The sequence below is a fragment of the Myxine glutinosa genome, chromosome 10, assembly GCF_964187855.1.
Source record: "Myxine glutinosa chromosome 10, kmMyxGlut1.1, whole genome shotgun sequence".
In the NCBI taxonomy this organism is placed as follows: Eukaryota; Metazoa; Chordata; class Myxini; order Myxiniformes; family Myxinidae; genus Myxine; species Myxine glutinosa.
In genome coordinates this window covers 21,278,370-21,297,523 of record NC_136270.1, presented here as the reverse complement: position 1 = coordinate 21,297,523, position 19,154 = coordinate 21,278,370, and the positions used below count along the sequence as shown (strand labels likewise).

The 19,154-nt window shown below is 51.5% G+C and overlaps 2 protein-coding genes across 5 annotated transcripts in view; one reads left to right on the top strand and one right to left on the bottom strand.

The window, feature by feature from the left end:
- LOC137434367 (calcium-regulated heat stable protein 1) overlaps positions 1-2,127 on the bottom strand; it is a 56,387-nt gene extending 54,260 nt beyond the window's left edge. Inside the window, exon 1 of one of the 4 annotated variants that reach the window (XM_068127283.2) lies at positions 2,086-2,127. The gene's annotated coding sequence lies outside the window, so the exon portion shown is untranslated. Of the gene's footprint in view, positions 1-680; positions 1,185-2,047 lie in introns of those variants that run through there. The other 3 variants (XM_078785426.1, XM_078785425.1, XM_068127281.2) reach the window with 3 other exon arrangements.
- Positions 1,848-19,154, top strand: part of SERHL2 (serine hydrolase like 2) — a 68,814-nt gene continuing 51,507 nt past the window's right edge. The window contains exons 1-2 of the mRNA XM_068127279.2: positions 1,848-2,159; positions 9,844-9,993. Of these exons, the coding sequence (XP_067983380.2) occupies positions 2,126-2,159; positions 9,844-9,993 (184 nt within the window). The 5' untranslated portion in view covers positions 1,848-2,125. The remainder of the gene's footprint in view (positions 2,160-9,843; positions 9,994-19,154) is intronic.

Here is a 19,154-nt window from a genome sequence, read left to right as displayed (position 1 = left end):
TCTTATTCCTTTTCTTCACATCCGTCGTCTTTGTCTTTTCCCTGATTGAATAGCTGTGGCGCGATACGGCCAACGTTCAGTGAATCGGGTTTAGTCGGGGAAAAACTGTTCGGCCGTGGTGCCTCGGCTCGGTAAACAACATCTTATCCGCGGACCGTAACAGTATCTTTACTTGTTTGCTCGTTTCTTTGAAACTACATACAAAATTTCAATAAAACTACACCACAACCTTCATCATCCGTGATGTACCAATGTTTGTTCAGGGCATTATAAAAATTGGGGCCTGAGGAGGTTTGCCGGTTGGAGGAGGGTGGAGGGGGCACCACAAAATAGGTATTTTTTTGGTTTGTTTGATTATGATTATAACTGCGAAGTCTTATGATTTATGTTAGTATGATTCTACATGCTGCCTTGTCTTCTAGCAACCATTGAAATTGGTATAAAATATCCTTAGTCGGGGCAGTATACTGTTTAATCTACCAGGTGAGCACCAGGGGTATTGCCCCCATGTTTCATGATTGGAACATTACACTTACAGTCCTACACAGGAAATCGTCTAGACTAAGAATGTCAATGTGTTCAAAGGAAGGCTGAACCGACATTGGTGGAGCCAAAGGTTCTTAACCAGGTCGGTCGATGATGTACACACAAAACGAGATTCAAAATTAAAGGATACTCACTACCATCTCGTTCCTGTCCAATCAGGTGTGTTCCATGACCAATCAGCTTGTAGAGCGCTCGCCAAGTGGCTTAAGCACTCCAAATAAACCGTTGATAAGGAATGGCTGACTTGGTAAGCGATTGGTGGTGGAACACACACCCGTGATGTGACGAGACGAATATGTCACAAATTTCAAGAGCTTTGAGCTATGATATATTTATAATCATCCGATAAGCATATGAAGTATTTAGAAAGGCGAAAGGCAAGTCAGAGAAAGAAAGCTAATAGTAATAGTACAACTTACTTCTCAAGGCTGGAGCAAAATTTTGAGATCGATACGTTTTTCGACACGTCAGGAACCTCGTTTTTTTCTTTCCTTCTTTTTCCACAATTGTGATGTATTTTCACGTCCGAAAGGATATATATGAAATGTAACAGACAAACATTAAACAATGACGAAATGCAGTAAAGAGAAAAACAAATTCAACCAAATACCGTTAGCAACTCCACTGCGAACTACACTGCTTATGCCACATACAGTGCACAAGTAAAGCTCAGGAAGACTGGCTCCACACAAAGATCAATAGTCATCAACTATATACAACACAGTAAATTAAGTAAGTATTTACTTAGGTTTGCTGTTTTTACATTAGAACCACTGACTCACTGAGTCGTTCTTTCCCGGCATTCGCCACACAAACAAACATTTCGGCTGTTAGTGTTCCTTCCGCTGTGTGGTCACAACTCAATAAGCTCATGTATTATTAATCTAAAAGTACAGCATACATCGCATTTATCGATGTACCGTAGCATATACAACACATACTTTACGGGGTGTACACAATATTGCGTTCTGGGCTAAACAAACCTTTTTGGTATATACGTGGAACCATCTATTTATTACGTACTTACATGAGGGGTAACTCGACTCCCTGTCGGCGACATACGCGGCGGCACTGCTCCACCTTTACTTCTATTTTACTAAACTTGTTTTCCTTCTCTCCACCTTCCTTTCTTCTCACATTCAACGTGTAAATAAAAATATATATTTCTTATTTCGTTTGTTGTTCCTTCAGGTGGATGCCGCGGCTATGTGAATGACGTCACCAACGTAAAAAGGGAGGGAAAAATAAGAAATAAACATATCGCAGAAGAACTATTAAAGGTATAAATTTCCAGATACCGGGACAGAACATCATAGCAAAACATCATAATCATCATCATGATTATTATTATTATTATTTCCCAGTTTTAATTTTGGTGTTTTTACATCCCTCACCCTCACCTCACACATCTTTGTATATCTTCCTGTTAGGTTTGGACACTCATGTTACCTGCGGTATCCCTCCGCTCGTGTTACCTGCAGAATCTCTACACTAGTGTTACCTGCGGGATCTCTACGCACGTTCACTCCACCAAGTTACCTTCGACCTTTGGAGACCACGCCACGCCACGCCCCGCGCAATGGCTTCCGGCAGTGTTGGACGGACAATGATAGGTTCGTCCGTTTTAACTTTACACTGCAATCTCTTTACTCTTAACAGTAGTTGTTGTAGTTGTAGTAGTTGTAGTAGTTGTAGTAGTAGTAGTAGTAGTAGTAGTACTAGTACTATATGGTACTATATTGATCATCTTTCACATTAAAACGATTAAATAACTGTTTGATGATGTCAATGACTGAAAGGAGGACAATGATCTCTTTCAAACTTCCGTTTAATCAAAATATGTCCATTGCTTGGATAACGCGTTTAAATGGTCTTGTAGTTCTTTATATAAACCGATTGGTTAAATATTGTTACGTTTATGGGGTGGGGGTAAGTAGGCAATGGAATACCTTAGTCCAGGTAGATTGTATAGTGTAATGTGCTCCGTATGTCGCGTAGCCACCTTCCTGTAGCTAAGTAGGGCCGGATGTCGCTTAAGTGTATATTTCATTATTTGTCTCCATGCGAGGGGTGGAGCTATGATGATTAGTTAGGGTATAAGGGTAGATTTCCTGTGTGTAGTTGCCTCTGTAGTTTCCCCTTTGTTCCTTATGACACCCACAACACCAGCCATGCGATCCACACCTACACTAAACAACGTAACTGCCGACCGGATCCGGACATTCAAACACTACCACTGATGCCACCAGCCGAGTCATCGCAAGGGACGGCAAGAAGGGCCGTGAAGCCCTGCCCCGAAAGGTGATGATTGGTTGTGTCCATAGTGATGCGATGGTGCTCGTTGATTGGCGTGCGCGTGACGTCATCATAGAACGTTCCAGGACCAGGGACAAAAAGGCGAAGTGGCCGCCATCTTTCTCTCTCTCGTTCTGGGACTCGTCACAGGCGGTCACAGTTAGTGCTCTCTCCGTGCTGGCCTTCACTGTGAGCAGTCACATTTTCTATCTCTCTGTTCCGGGCTGCGAGAAGGGTGAACGCATCCTTCTCTTCTTCTCTCTCTCTCCTTGGTGTTGGCTCGTGGCGGTGGCACTTTGTGCCGTGTGTGCCTGGGAAGAATGTCAGGCCTCGGTGCGGTCGAGCAGGAGGGACGAGGAAGGAGCGAGGGCCTGTTCGCTTCACGGCGGCTGGCGGCGAACGCGACTTCGCGCCAAGGCATGTTTTCCCGCGCAGGTATGCGGGACCTGTGACGGCCCCAGACGGTCACGGACGCCAGGTGGAGTAGCAGGCAAACGCACCACACACGTTTTTACTTTCGTTTATTTCTCCCTGTGTCTGTATATGAGTCTGTATGGAGGATCCTCATTTAGGAATTAGATTTTACTGCACATTCTTTGTTATCCTGGCATTTATTTTATTAAACTCATTATTTGTTACATTTTAAATTCCTTGTCCTGTCCTGTTTATTTGTTGGTGGTTCGGAAAAAAAAACCCTGCCGCGCCCATCCGTCCAGGTAAGCTCTCGCTGCCCTCCACTAGCCCCGCTCGTGTCACTACCGCCATAGTTCAGTATACGCCTCGGAGTTGAAGCTTGGTTGGCCATTCATCACCCAGGGGTTTTAATCCCGGGTACGCGACAACTGTTGTCGAGGAGTGGGATACGAACCCTCCGAAAGAAAAGGAAAAAAACTGGGGTCAGCAAATTGTGCTTTGCATTTGGATTCTAAATTTCGCAATCGTCTCTCTCTCTTTCTCTTTCTCTTTCTCTTTCTCTTTCTCTTTCTCTCTGAATCGATTGTAGTACCCGGGTGTCAAATTTATTTTTAGTCGATTGGTGTGCGAAGACGCAACATCGCATTTTCAAATATTTAAATTGTAATTTTTTTTTCCCCCTGAGTTCAATTGCACGCGCGGGAACCTCCGGTCAGCACGTAATGGCGAACAAAGTTGGGGATAGAAGGATTCGAGGGTAGTGTTGGAGCTTCCCCCGTCCTGAGCATTCGTCCACCCCCCCCTCTCCTATGAGGGAGCCGGGGACAATGGGAACGGATCCGATGGACCTCCAGGCCATGATAAGAAATTTTATGGGCGAAATAAGGGGAATGAAAGAACAATTGAAGGGAGATATGAAGGGATTGAATGAAAAAATGGATACCCGAAAGAATGAATTGGAGGAACAAAATGATGGCTAAAATGGATGCCCGTAGTGAACAAAGGGATGCCCAAATTAGAAAAACCAAAGCCCAAAGAGAACAAACAAATGAATTAAAGGAAGAACAAAAGAATGAATTTGTGGCATGGGAGAAGGAATGTTTGAAAGTAAATGGGGAATGCTCAACTGAAAATGACTTGGAAGGCTGTCGGGCATGTGTGGATGCCAGAATGCACCAGCAGGGGTGAGGAATTGGAATTTGTGCATCACCAGGATGGTGGTGTGGAGGAAGAGTTAAAAATATTGGAGGCCCGTGTTACGGAACCACAGCTGGTGTTTGTAGATAAAGACCTGTTGGGGCCGCAATTGATTGGGGATGAGATTAATGATTTGACCGAGGAGCAGCCGAGCACCTTGGACAGTATCGTCAAGGGAGAGATTGCTCGGGTCCAACAGAGTCTGGGAGATGAGGTGAGTCGGTCCCGCAAATATCCCCAGGATGAGATTAAGGTGACCGAGGGGACCTTACCATGAAGCACAAGTGGGCACAGGAGGCTCCAAAATTGGATACCCACTTGGGGAAAGGGGGTGTTTTGGCCCCGAGCTGAACTCGGACATGGAGGAGTCGGGAAATAGAGCCTCGGAAAAAGTAATCCCTCTAGTGAATTTGGAACAGCTGCAGGAAAGGGCAGAACACCCTGAAGAAGAAGTTGTTACCTGCAGCTGCGGTTGGGCACACGAGGCCAACATTTTTTAAAATAAATTTAAATTTAAATGGGAGTTCGATTTGGAGCAGCCGTGGTGGGAGTTGGTCACCGGGCTGCTGTATTCGGACCAGGAGAGGTCATTGGGGTCGGCCTCATGGGAAATTGCCCAATTTGAAAATTGGTTTATGCCAGACAGCTAGCGGGCTGCGCTGGCAGGATTTGGATGTGGGGTCCGGCCATGGGTGGCGTGATATGACCCGGGTCCCACAGGGAGTCTGGTGGAGTGTGGCATCCCTGGTCCATCGGGGCGCCGCCCGAGCGAGTATCTCGGTCCCACAGGGTCGCTGGACCTTGGTGGGGGTTAAGACCTCCGGGGGTCCGAGGTGGTTTCTCACAGGCACCTGGTATGGTGTATCATGAGCACCACTAGGGGGAGGTGTTGCAGGTCATGCTTTGGTGGCGGCACCGTGGATGGCCAACCAGGGCCTGATGTGGTGACCGCCCGGGCATGCGCCCTGGCAGCCTCTCCATGAGACTCTGGGACAGCCAGAATGTGGTGACCTGCCATGCTGTGCTGGTCTATGGACGCGGGTCGATCCGCATGGACAGGTACAATATATCCCACCGGACAACCATTGGGGCATCTGTGGAACATGATGGTAAGAGCATGGTCTTCCACAGATGTTCCACTGCGATTTGTGGACTCTCGGCTTGGGAAGAGAGCCATGGAATTGAATTGGGAAATTGGAACAAGCTGAGCATATGGGGCCAGGGCCATGCTCGGTTGGCAATTGTATGGAGAAGCACCCTTCTTTGGTGAAAATAGTGAATTGTGGAAAAATTGGCATGGGTAATCTGAGTTGGATGTAAATTTATGGGTGAATTTTGTGAAGCCATGGTGGACACTGGGGTCAGTGCCCACCCACATTGTTGATCCAGGTGTGTTCAACCAAAGTGTTTGAGGCGGGGACATAAATGGATAGAGTAGCACGACACAGCCTTCGGCTGGCTGTGGGGGCCACGGTACCAGTGTTGGGATGCGGGGTTGTGGAGGTGGGGTTGGGCAGTCTGGGGTCGGCGTAGGGTTGTGGGTGGCCGAGGTGTGCGGGCCATGTCGTCGTGGATGGAGTCTCCTGGTGGAACACGGCTGTCGACTAGACCTTGGGCGTGGTCATATGTGGGTGGGCACTGGGGGCTGCATTTGGGCAGACTGGGGGATGTGAGAGGTGCAGGAGACGTGATGGGAATGCCACGCACTGCGACCGTCTCCCTCAGGTCCGAGGCTTTGGGAATGGCGGAGGTGCTTACCACATTGGCCAGCTTGGGCTAGTGGAGCCATGGTCTTCGCAGGGGGCCGAAGGATGGATGGTGGGTCGCACCCTTATGGACACTCGTGGGCTGTGTTGGCGCTTTGGCTGTTCAACTTACCCGATGGCTCTTGCACGGTAGAGGGGCAGAGATGTCGTAGCCAAGTGTGGTAGTGCAGGAGAGGTCACCGGAGGAGGCGGATCCACATACTTCCCAGGATAAAAGGAAATTCGGTGGAACTTGATAGGCCTCATGGTTAAATTTGGAATTTGGTAGGGTGGATGGCTCTCTTGGACCCGACCAACCTGTGACTACCTGCACTTAAGGTAAGGCCTTGATGTTATGGCCTTAATGTTGTGATGTTATGGCCTACACCTTGCGGAAGGCCACAGAGGTATTTACAAAGCGACTGACAGTGGGGACATCTATTTTTACTATAAATGTTAGCAATGACGTATCTCTTGAAGTAAAAAGGCTTATTTTATTTTTTATTTTTTTTGTATACTGAATCGAGGCTCGTGAAAGAGCTAACATTTATTTCACAACAAATCAACCAGACAAACAAAATATACAAAAAGAGGGAGCGGAAGACAAGATGGGGAGAGAAGGGGAAGCACACAACCACAACATTTGAGAGCAGGGAGAAGTGTGGGAGGGAGAGGGCTTGGGGGCAGGAGGCGTGGGAAGGGGAGGGGGGTGGGGGGGGAAGAGGTATAAAACACAAGGGGACCGAAATTAGCGGGGGTAGAAAAGATCAAGGTTTTGGATGGGGGAGGATAAGAGATGGTGGTGAACAGCTGTTTTAAAGACCTGGAGGGTGGAGTGGAATTGAAGAGAGTGAGGGAGTTTGTTCCAGAGGCAGGAGAAAAGAGGAATGAAGGAGTGAAGGTGAGCAGTAAGTCTTGATTTTGGCAGTTTAACCATAAGACGGTTGCAGGCAGATCTTGTGCGACCTGTAGGAATATTTGGGGGACAGAGCCCAGAGAGAGCTGGGGGGGGCAAGGCCAGAGAGGAGTCGGTAGAAGACGGAAAGACCACCTACCTGCCTGCGGTGAGTGAGTGAGTGAGAGGCCCTTGGAGTTAGCTTCATCGCTGGAGATTCCAATGATTCTGAACGCTTTGGTTTCAACAGCGTGAAGACGAGCTAGGTGTGAGGCAGGAGCACCAGACCAGAGGGGAGAGCAGTATTCCATAGAGCTGCGGATGAAAGCCTTGTATGTGGTGAGGAGCTCAGGTGTGCCAAGGAAGGACTTCGCCCAGTCGGCGACTGGCTTTGGAGGGCAGATTTGAAATGTGGTTTTCCCAGGAAAGATCATGGCAAATAGTGAGACCCAAAAGCTTGAGTGACAGAACTTCTTGGAGAGGATTATTCAGAAAGTGGATGGGAGGGTTTTCCAGTCGGTCTTTTCGGAGAGACATCGTAAGAGTGTGAGATTTATCAGGATTGAAAGACATGTTCCATTTGTTTGCCCAGTCTGTGATTTTGTCCAGGTCTGCAGAGAGTGAGGAGGCTGCAGACTGCCGATCTGAGGGATGAGGAATGGAGCGACAGAGAGTAGAGTCGTCAGCAAAGAGATAGAGAGGATTTTCAAGAGAGTCAGAGAGATCATTGATGAAGACCAGAAAAAGCACAGGGCCCAGAACACTACCTTGGGGAACTCCAGCCTGAACAGGAAGAGGAGATGAGAGAAACCCATTCAGGGCCACACGTTGACTATGACCAGAGAGGAAGTCCGCCAGCCATGCGTGGAGATTTCCATGGATACCAAAGGAGGAGAGTTTGGTGAGCAGAGCAGGGTGCCAGACCGTATCGAAGGCACGTGAAATGTCAAGGGAGACAGCTCTAATTTCCTGTTTGGCGTTGAGGACCTCCATCCATTGTTGAGAAAGCAGAAGCAGCATGTCCAGAGTAGAGTGACCAGGTCTGAAACCAAATTGATGATCAGAGGTCAAGCCATTGGAGAAGAGGAAAGATTTCATATCTGAAGCAATGATGGATTCCATGACTTTGCTGATAATTGGGAGAAGGCTGATTTATCTGTAGTTGCTGGGATCTGTTTTTGCACCTTTTTGTGCAAAGCGGTGATGTTGGCTGATTTCCAAGCAGATGGCAGATGACCTTGAGCAAAAGAGAGGGTGAAGAGAACAGAAAGAGGGAGTGAAAGAGCGGAAGAACATGATTTTAGGACCCGTGGGCTGATGCCGTCAGGACCAGTTGCAGAATCAGAGTCGAGGGTTGACAGAAACTTTTCCACCTTGTCAGGAGGAAAGGACACAGAGTCCAGGAGCAGCTGGGTACGGTGGGTACAGAGAGGGATGGGTTTGGGACACAAGATTTAGAGGCAAACACAGAGTTGAGGAAGGTGAAAGTTGGAAGGGGGAAGAAGCAGGGAGGATGCTTTGAGGAGGAGGGGTGAGAGGGGAGTCTAGGAGGGGAGGAGCGAGGGAGAGTCTCGGAGGGGAGGGTTGTGGGGGGAGTTTAGGAGGGAGGGGAGGGAAGGGGCAAGGGGGGAGATTTGAAAGGGATGGGTGATGGGGAGTATTTGGAGGAGAGGGGTGAGATTTGATTTTGAAAAGTGTACGATTTATGGGAAACGAACATTTTTTGCAAAATGAGTTTGAGACCTTCGAGTCAAAAATACGTTTGAGGACACTGAAGGAGGGGTGGAGTTGTGGATAGTTTAGGGAATGTAGAAAGGAGGAACTGTAAGAGATGGTATTATATATATTTTTTGGAATGAATAGATTTGGTGAGCAAGACGAAAGCATCCTTTTGTAGGAGAAGAAGAAAAGGGTGTTATAATATATGAGAGAAAATAGTTGTTCAGCGGAGAGATTATACATTTCTAACCACGTGATCGCGTGATCGCGAACAACGCGAACGAAGAACGAACGAACAAATAAGAACAACAAATAAACGAATAAGACCTGGGAAGGAAATATTTTTTTGGGGTTTTTTTTTTTTTTTGAGTAGAGATATTGAACAAGGAGGTATGGGGTGAACGACTGGGACGAAACGGAGAACGAAAATAATTGCAGCGCGTTCGACGAACCGCTGAGAGAAAACAAAACCACAAGGTCGGAGACGGTACGGTAGCCTAAGCCTACGAGTACTACTACTAGGCCGCAGAATACTCGATACGCATTAACCGACGATTGTGTATACATGTACGAAAAATTAGCACCGAAAATTTTCCAAAAGATACGCTGTAGGTACATACACCGAAAGATAGATACAGTCTCGACAAAAACACAATTGTGAAAGATCACTTAGCTTCGAAAGCGTGAGCGCATGGAACAGCTTCGAAAAGACGTGACCTCCAAAGACGTGACCTCGTGACAATCAATTCCTCCGTCAATTCCTCCGTATCTTGTCATTTCCTCCGTCATAAACTCTATAGGTATCTCTTCCGCAAATCATGTAACATAATGATGTACATTAAGCTGGCCACTTGTGCTCTTGCCTGATTGGCCATGGGTATTCAAGAGGGTGAATGTTCCTGCTGAAATACCTGCCTATGACCGAGCTTATGTGGCCTGAAAACAGCTGAACGACTAGGCCCAGTTGAGGTACAGGATCATGAAGCCTATTTTGCATTAATTCTATTTTGTTGTGCCGGCTGGCTTTTACAGGTATAGCAAGAGAGATGCTGTTGCCTGTACCAGGTGGGCATTTGGCGGGCAAGATGTGGGGGCCGCAAGATGGACCACCTGTACTGTGCCTTCACGGCTGGTCCGATAATTCTGCTTCATTCGATACCATTATTCCACACCTTCCACCAGGTTAGCTTCGTTCCGTTTCTCATGAGCAGCTTTTTTAAACCAGCGACTGATGATCAGAAAAGGATGTACTCAAGTGCTGTGTAAACTAGTGACATGCCTCAAAATTTGTTGATAAATACTAATGCACATTTGTGGAATGTTGTTGTTGTTGTTTAGCCCCGGTTAGTTCTGCTCGAACAGGCCCGCGGCACGGAGATAGCTGGTCGATCTCCCGGGAGCAGAGATCCCTCACATCTAAGATGTTGTGAAAGGGGATGTTGTTTCAAATGGTATCCAAGGTGTATGGCGAAAGAAGAAAAAAAAAAAAAAAAGGGGTGGGGGGACCCAGGTTGCATGCACCGTAGGTATAAAAAGGAGTAGTGTACATTTCATGGTGTGTTTTTTAAAGGTGTATTTGTCAGGTTTTTGTGCGAGAAAGCCTCATAACCTAGTGTGTTTTGATCAACGTAAGATACGGTTGTTACCTAGGAGCTGCAAATTGGCCTTCAAGCCGATGTTATCTAAATTTCCCGATGTTATCCCAAGTTGTCTTGCAAGCCGATTTTATCCCCCTTTTGTGATTCAAACCTCCCGTTAGTCACACCTCCCTCTCCGTACCGGAGCGCTGCCCTGCCACCAGGACCTGGTTTTTGACGCAGACCGTCCTCCCTCTCCGTGAAGGGACATGGGCTCCTCGCCCTTTTGTGTTGTTAGAAACGTGAGTGCTCGAGAATGTGCAGTCAGAACAGTCTGGGTCTTGGTTTGAATTGGAGTGAGACATAGAATGAGAACTGGCAGCAGGACGGAGTTGGTGTGGTGAACACCATTAGTGATCTGCCTGCACATCCCACGAGTCAGGTGAGTCAAGACACCTGGCCTGGCCTCGACTGCTGGACCTCGACTGCTGAACCCTTCTCCACTCCCCATCCCTGCTCAGCTTATTTGCCCTCACCCTCTGCTTATTATTAATTTATTATTTTGCATCCAATCTTGCCGGTTGTTGTGAATGGCTTGTAGCGGGGCAGATATGTGAAACAATTATTGTTCAGATTGTGGTAAAAGCACCAAATTTCGTACAGTTCATCTTGAATACATAATAATTGATTTCAGATATAGTGCCAAGAAAAAAATCCCCCTGGTGGCCATATTTGGCCAAAATCCAAGATGGCCACCAGCCGAGCCGTGAATTTCTATTAAACCCGATATTTTCTTTAATATTCAAGCTACAGACATGAATAAAACATCATTTTGTATGTTTTCAGACACAAGGAATCCAATTACAGCATTAATTCTTTCATAAAATACATTTATTTCAACATAAAGGGCTTTTTTGTGCCAAATTATCTGAAATCGGTGAAAAATTTGACCGATTTTAAGCAATGTGATGTGATATCATATCACAACATGGGTGTATTATACTCATAATATAAATTCTAAGTATTTTTTACTTGCAATAATATATGTAATGCATGAAGGTGTAATTGTACACATCATTTATAATATGGTAATTTAGTAACCGAATCGCTCTGTTGTTCCACCTGCCAACAGTTTAGCACAACAATACATCGCTACCATTAAATTATGCACATAGTACACTGATGCATGTGAAATGAGATTCAAAAATGAACAATATTAAAACATTTCACATTAAATGAAAAGTAAAATTACTTTACATGGAATTACCACATGGTTGAGTTTTAAAATAAATGCATTGTCGGCTGAACGGTCGGTCGGCTGAACAAAGGTATTGTGGCGGACACAAAAGCCCACTGGCGTGGTGACATCATTCCGCGCACCAAGTGGGCGGTGGCCACGCCCGAGGGGTAGGCGTGGCCTCATGATATACACCGGGCGCGCAGCCCGGAGCGCGCCAGTGTTACAGTGAGCTCCTGAAATAAAGACGCTTATAAGTTACCGCTTGTCCGCTTCCTCCTTGCTCGCAAGAAGCGCGCGTAACACCGCGCTTTACTGGTGACCCCCTCGACGTTGGATCTGCCGGAGCGATCCTTCCACACGCGACGCCATTGCCATGGCCAACTTCATCAAACTTCCCGAATTTTGGGAGGCTCAGGCCGAAGTCTGGTTCGTCCAGGCCGAAGCCCAATTTCAGCTTCGGCGCCTCACCGGCGATGACACGCGCTATTGCCACGTCGTCGCCTCCCTCGGGCCCGGCACGGCCGCTCGAGTTGTGTCCGTCCTTCGCCACCCACCGGACGGCCACAAGTACGAGGCACTCAAGCGGCTACTCCTAGCCACGTTCGGCCTCACGGACGACGCACGGGCCGACCGCCTCCTGGATCTCCCCGAGCTCGGTGACACGCGCCCGTCGGTCCGAATGGACCATATGCTGTCACTGTTGGGCTACGAAGCCCCCGGTTCTCTATTCCGGGCGCTTTTCCGTCGCCAACTTCCAGCGCAGGTTCGCCTCGCGTTGGCCGGGACCGGGCTAACAGAACCCCGAGCATTGGCGGCCGAGGCCGACAAGTACTTCGCCGCTTCGGACACGCGGACGAGAGTCGGCGTGGCCGTCACGGCCCTCGTGGCTGATGCTGCTAATGCTGCTGAGGCTGCTGATGCTGCTAATGCTGCTGGTGCTGCTGATCCACAGCATCAGCTTATACAGCATACGCAGCATGCTGATACGCACCTCGTGACAGCCGCCACGCCCCGCCCACCACCACGGCGAAAACCGCCACCGCGGGGAAACCCGCCAACTCCACCGGCCTGGCGGAGCCAGCCGCACTCCTCCAGCTCCACCACCTGGTGCTGGTTCCACGCCAAGTTCGGCCACGAAGCTCGGCAGTGTCATCCGCCATGCTCCTTCAACAGGTCGGGAAACGCCCGGGCCGGCGCTCAATAGTGGCGATGAGCGCCGGCCGTTCGAGCAGCCTGCTGTTCATAACGGACACCTTCTCCGGGCGCCGTTACCTGTGCGACACGGGAGCGCAGGTGAGTGTCGTTCCCGCCGGCACGTCAGACAAGCACGCCGCGGGTGGGGGCCCCGCGCTGCTTGCCGCGAACGGGACGCCCATCCGTACGTACGGAAAACGCTGCCTCTCTCTGCGGTTCGGAGGGCAGGTTTTCCGATGGACGTTCGTCACCGCCGACGTGCCCATGGCACTGCTTGGCGCGGACTTCCTGTGCGCTAATGGGCTCCTGGTCGACGTCAAGCGCAGACGTCTTGTCCAGGCCGAGACGTTCAGCTCGCTCGCTTGTGCGTTGCCCAGCTCGGCGAGCAGCTCAACGAGCGGCTTGCCAAGCGGCTTGCCGAACGGTTCGGTTCCGGCCACGTTGGTCTGTACGCTTCTGGCAGCGGACGCATTCACCCGCCTCCTCGCCGGCTTCCCGGCCCTCACGCGGCCCACCTTCTCGGCGGGGGCCGTCAAGCACGGGGTGGCCCATCACATCCCCACCGTCGGGCCACCGGTCTACGCCCGGGCACGCCGCCTCGAGCCGACGAAGCTGGCGGTGGCAAAAGCGGAGTTCGCTACCCTGGAGCGACTCGGCATCGTTCGGCGCTCAGGGAGCGCTTGGGCGTCGCCGCTGCACATCGTGCCGAAGCCCGGCGGGGGATGGCGACCGTGCGGGGACTATCGCCGTCTCAATGACGCCACGACTCCCGACCGCTACCCCGTCCCCCACATTCAGGACTTTTCCGCCCGTTTGGCGGGCATGTCCTTCTTCTCGAAGGTGGACCTCATACGCGGCTACCATCAGGTCCCCGTCAGGCCGGAGGACGTCCCGAAGACGGCGGTCATCACGCCATTCGGACTCTTCGAGTTCCTGCGCATGCCCTTCGGTCTGAAGAATGCGGCTCAGGCGTTCCCAGCGACTGATGGACAGCGTCCTGCGCGACTTGGATTTTGTCTACGTCTACCTGGACGATATCCTCGTCGCCAGCGCGTCCCGTGAAGAGCACCTACGCCACCTCCGCACGCTCTTCGAACGCCTGGGCCAGCATGGCCTGATTGTGAACCCCGCAAAGTGCCGGTTCGGCGCCGCTATAATCGATTTTCTGGGGCACCGTGTCACCAGGCACGGAGCCGTCCCCCTGCCGGCCAAGGTGGAGGCGGTGAAGGGGTTTCCGCGCCCCCGCACGATCAGAGGGCTGCAGGAGTTCCTGGGCATGGTGAACTTTTACCATCGGTTCCTGCCCCGTATCGCCCAGCTCCTGCGCCCCCTGCACGAAGCTCTCCGAGGTAAGCCGGGCAAAGGCGACGTTACCTGGACCGAGCAGATGGACACGGCGTTCACGGGCGCGAAGCTCGCCTTGGCTAACGCCATCATGCTCGCGCACCGGGCGCCCGATGCACCGATCGCCCTCACCACCGATGCCTCGGACTACGCGGTGGGCGCGGTGCACGAGCAATGGGTGCGTGGAGCTGGGCAACCGCTGGCATTCTTTAGCCGGCAGCTTCGCCCGCCCGAACGCCGTTACAGTACCTTCGACCGCGAGTTGCTCGGGCTTCACTTGGCGGTCAGGCACTTCCGCCATCTGCTCGAGGGCTGTGCGTTCACTGCCTTCGTCGACCACAAGCCGCTGATCTTCGCGATGGGCAAGGTCACCGAGCCGTGGTCGGCCCGGCAGCAGCGTCACCTCACGGCCGTGTCCGAGTACACGACGGACATCCAGCACGTCGCGGGGAAGGACAACCCGGTGGCGGATTGCCTTTCCCGGGCCGTCGCCCACGCAGTCCACCTCGGCATCGACTATGCCCGGATGGCAGCGGACCAGGCTGCTGACCCCGACGTCCAGGCCTTGCGGACCGCCGTCACGGGCCTCCGCATCACCGAGGTGCCGTTCAACGGCGCGGGCGCGGCCCTCTTGTGCGACGTCTCCCTCGGGCGTCCTCGCCCCATCGTGCCCGCGGGCTGGCAGCGCCAGGTGTTTGACGCCATCCACGGCCTGTCCCACCCGGCGCGAGGGCCTCACAAAGGCTGATCGCCGACAAGTTCGTCTGGCATGGCCTCCGGAAGGCCGTCCGCGGCTGGGCCAGGACGTGCCTCGCGTGCCAGCGTGCCAAGGTGCACCAGCACACCCAGGCCCCGTTGGCCCCGTTCACGGTGCCGGAACGCCGGTTTGACCACGTCCACGTGGACCTGGTGGGACCTCTGCCCCCCTCGCGGGGTTTCACCTACGTCCTCACCATGGTGGACCGCACCACCCGGTGGCCGGAGGCCGTGCCCTTGGCGTCGACAACGGCGGCCGATGTCGCGCAGGCTTTCATCGCCACCTGGGTCGCCCGGTTCGGCGCCCCCTCAGACATCTCGTCCGACCACGGCCCCCAGTTCACCTCGGAGCTCTGGGGGGCGGTCGCACAGGGGCTCGGGGTCCGGCTGCACCGAACCACGGCCTACCACCCCAGGCTAACGGCCTGTGTGAGCGATTTCACCGCTCATTGAAGGCCGCGCTCCGGGCCACCCTCCGCGACGGCGGCTGGGTCGACAGGCTCCCCTGGGTCCTGCTGGGCCTCCGGACGGCGCCCAAGGAGGACCTGCGCGCATCCGCGGCGGAGTTGGTCTTCGGGCAACTGCTGCGGGTGCCGGGCGAGTTCCTCCCCGACTCCACGGCACCATGGTCCGCGGCACAGCAGCGCTCCGCTCTGCAAGAGACCGCCCAGAGGTTCGCCCCGGTGCCAATGGCATGCCACGGGCACCCACCGACGCACGTCGCCCCGGAGCTTCGCACGGCGGAGTACGTCTTCGTCCGCCACGATGCCCACCGGACACCACTGCGGCCCCCGTACGACGGGCCTTTCCGCGTGCTGGAGACCGGGGCGAAGCACTTCACCCTGGACATCGGCGGTACTCCTGACCGCGTTTCGGTGGACCGCCTCAAGCCGGCCCACCTCGACGTGGACCATCCACCGCCAGTGGCCCGACCCCCACGTCGGGGCCGCCCCCCTGCGGGCGGACCCCCGGCACCGCCCAGCCACGCCGCCCCCCGGTCCTGCACCCATCCCAGGGGCAGCCAGGGGCATCCCACCTGGCATCCCTGCACCCCGGACGCCGCCGATCGCCAGGGGGCGCTTCGGCCGGGTCATTCGTCTGCCCCGCAAACTGGCCCTCCAGGTGCGCGGGAATTCTGGGGGGGCGCGTGTGGCGGACACAAAAGCCCACTGGCGTGGTGACATCATTCCGCGCACCAAGTGGGCGGTGGCCACGCCCGAGGGGTAGGCGTGGCCTCATGATATACACCGGGCGCGCAGCCCGGAGCGCGCCAGTGTTACAGTGAGCTCCTGAAATAAAGACGCTTATAAGTTACCGCTTGTCCGCTTCCTCCTTGCTCGCAAGAAGCGCGCGTAACGCCGCGCTTTAGTATGTTGTTTCTCTTGATGGGATCCATTATAGGAGTTGTTCTCTCTAACATACGCTCTTTGACATATTGCTCATACTGCTGCTGGCCCAAATTCTCTATGGAGCGCACGTTATCTGCTATTTCTGAATCAACAATATCTAGGCTATCCAAGACCAGCAAGTCCCCGCTTTCGTCTGTGAATGGATTTCCCATGTCATCAATTACTTGAACGAGCGTCGTGACCTCTTTTGCAAAGGAGACGTGCGGACAGCGTATGCTCATGATGCTTAAGATTGTTCTTCGAAGTACTGCTCTCGAGGGCAACTGTTTCAAAGCCATGTACAACCCTAGCCAGTTCAGGACCTGCTACCATCCACCGTAGGAGTGCTCGTGGATTTTGCAGAAGACCAACCACCCCACCATCACCCTTTACGACCGCATTATTTTGTTCGTGTGCATGATCTATGGCAAGAGCTGAGAATGGACGATTTGTTTTGTGCACCACAAAGTCACCTTGTTCAAACTGCCTCGCTACATCAGGAAGTCTGTCCTGCAGTGTAACCATGTCCCGAATATGAACGGGAATCCATCTGGAATAGTGTGTTTGATCAAGGGCAAAGAACCAGGGAGCCATTGCTTCTAGGGCTGCGACGTAGAGTGCGAAGTTTCCTTCACGAATAGACCTCACATACACCAAAACGAGGAGTTCTAATCGTATAATGATCAGCCAGTACTGGAACTGTGGAGACATCTCAGCTTGTTTAAGGCACCACTTGTCAAAGGCCAATGGTTCTATTTCCTCACACGTGTAGGTGTCGTAAGCTTTACGCATGAGGATTGACAATGCACTAGAAGTGATTTGATGGGCATGCCTCGTTCTTGTAACATGTGACGCCTTTAAAAATGAGTCGGCCGTCCCTGCTGTGGCAACGTTTGCTTGGTTTAGCGCATGTGTCCAGCCACTTCCGTCCAGCAACTTTCCAAGGACTCTCAAGATGTCCATCTCTGTGTGGAGTCCACCAAGCAGAATAACAAACTTTTCTTCTCCATACACATCTGGCCAGTTCCACTGGATCAGCTTTGCAATTGCAAACAGAGGCTGGTCCGCTGTTAACACTGGTACCTGACCAGAATTCAGAAGTTCAACCGCAGATTTTACAACATCCATTGCATGACGGATCATGGCGACAGACTTGGAATCGTCTGAGAACAACGGTAACAGTGATGTAATTGTGACATCAAAGTTTCTTGGACTTTCCAGTGTGTTTGCATGGAACGCACCCCACGATATTGGCTCATCTGTGCTCTGAAGCTCTTTGGTGATAAGGTCTTGGGTATTGTTCAGCCATTTAGTTTCACAGTCAATAGCAGATTTCACAAGTTCTTTGTCACATGTTAGTGGACCATTCTGCAATGGAACAATGGGATCCTTCTTGATCAGTGTAACTGGTGTCAAAGTTGTGTACGAGTCCGGAAGTGGCGGTATCTGTGTTTTTGAAGACGTTGGTTGCAGAATGGCGGGTTCACGTACAATACCATCAGACGCTGTTGCTCGGTTTTGAAACGGGGATATTCCTGTACCATGAAAGGCCTCGCATGCTGTAGTTGAGCTGGGGTTGTGGTCGATATTGTCCACTGCAGCAGTTGTTAATAGATTTTTACGCAGGACAAGTGGACACACAACCCCATCAGTTTGATATTGCTCAGACGCTGAGATGGAAAGTTCTGTCGATATGCCAAGAACCCTGTCATATGAAACTGACAAGCCGAGATGAAACAGTATATCCACCAGTTCACGTTTACGCGTATGTCCATGGATCATCAGGCCAATATAAACAGGCAGTGGGGTCTCTCTGTCCTTACAGTGATGCGAATTGGTGGACTCCTGGCGCCTTCTCACATGACTGTTGTATTGCAACAGCTGAGCGAGACTCAGAGTTGCTTGTCTCACTGTGTCTGATGCCTTGTTCTTTATATTGGGTTCATCCATTAGCATACCAAGTAGTGCTACCAACGACTTTGGTACAGCATCTTCCTGGCATCCTTTTTCAAAGTAGCCATCAAAGTGTGATGTGTGCTTCTTCAGCATGTCTCGGCGAATAATCTGTGCTGCCTTTGCTATGCAAATAGCTTCATCATCGAAGTCATCCAAACATGCATCTTTCAGAGCAAGTCCTACATCCTCTTCGAATGTCAGAAGGATGTCGCGACCTTGCCTGTACGCGTGAAGACCTGATACATGGGCAAGGAGTCTCTTTTTCAGACGTGTAGAGTTTATACGGCCCGATATGTCCACCCCTAGCTCTCGTAAGCGATCCGTATACAGCTGCAGGAGATTACTCAATTTGAATATTGGAGCCACGGTCTTGTCAGCTAAACGTATATCTTCGATATAGCCTGTTGCGGATATGGCATTTGGCCTCCATATCCGCTTGTAAATATTCCCCTATTTCCCCAACACTCCCCAACTATCCCCAATCCTCCATTCCCTAGTCCCATTGCCTGTAAATAACACTCTGTAGAACCGACCTTCCCCTTTTTCCCCCATTAAATGTCGTGCCCAGGTCCACCGCATCTCACGTAGACAACTTTCGGACATCTTGCTAGTTATTCTTAGTCTATGTCAGTTAAGGACTCGTTTCCATTAATTCTGACTCTTCGTTGCACCAGAATGTGATCGTATGGCACCAGTAGTGAGTTTAGGACCTCCCCATACCTCCTCCCATCTTCCCCATGCAACTACAACAACAACAACAACAACTACAACCACAACTACAACAACAACTACCACAACAGCGCGCGGGGAGTGTGCGTCCTCACTCCGGCTCGGTTAGCCGCCATTACCCATGTGCGCCGACGGGGTTACCACGAAGGGGCTGCCTGT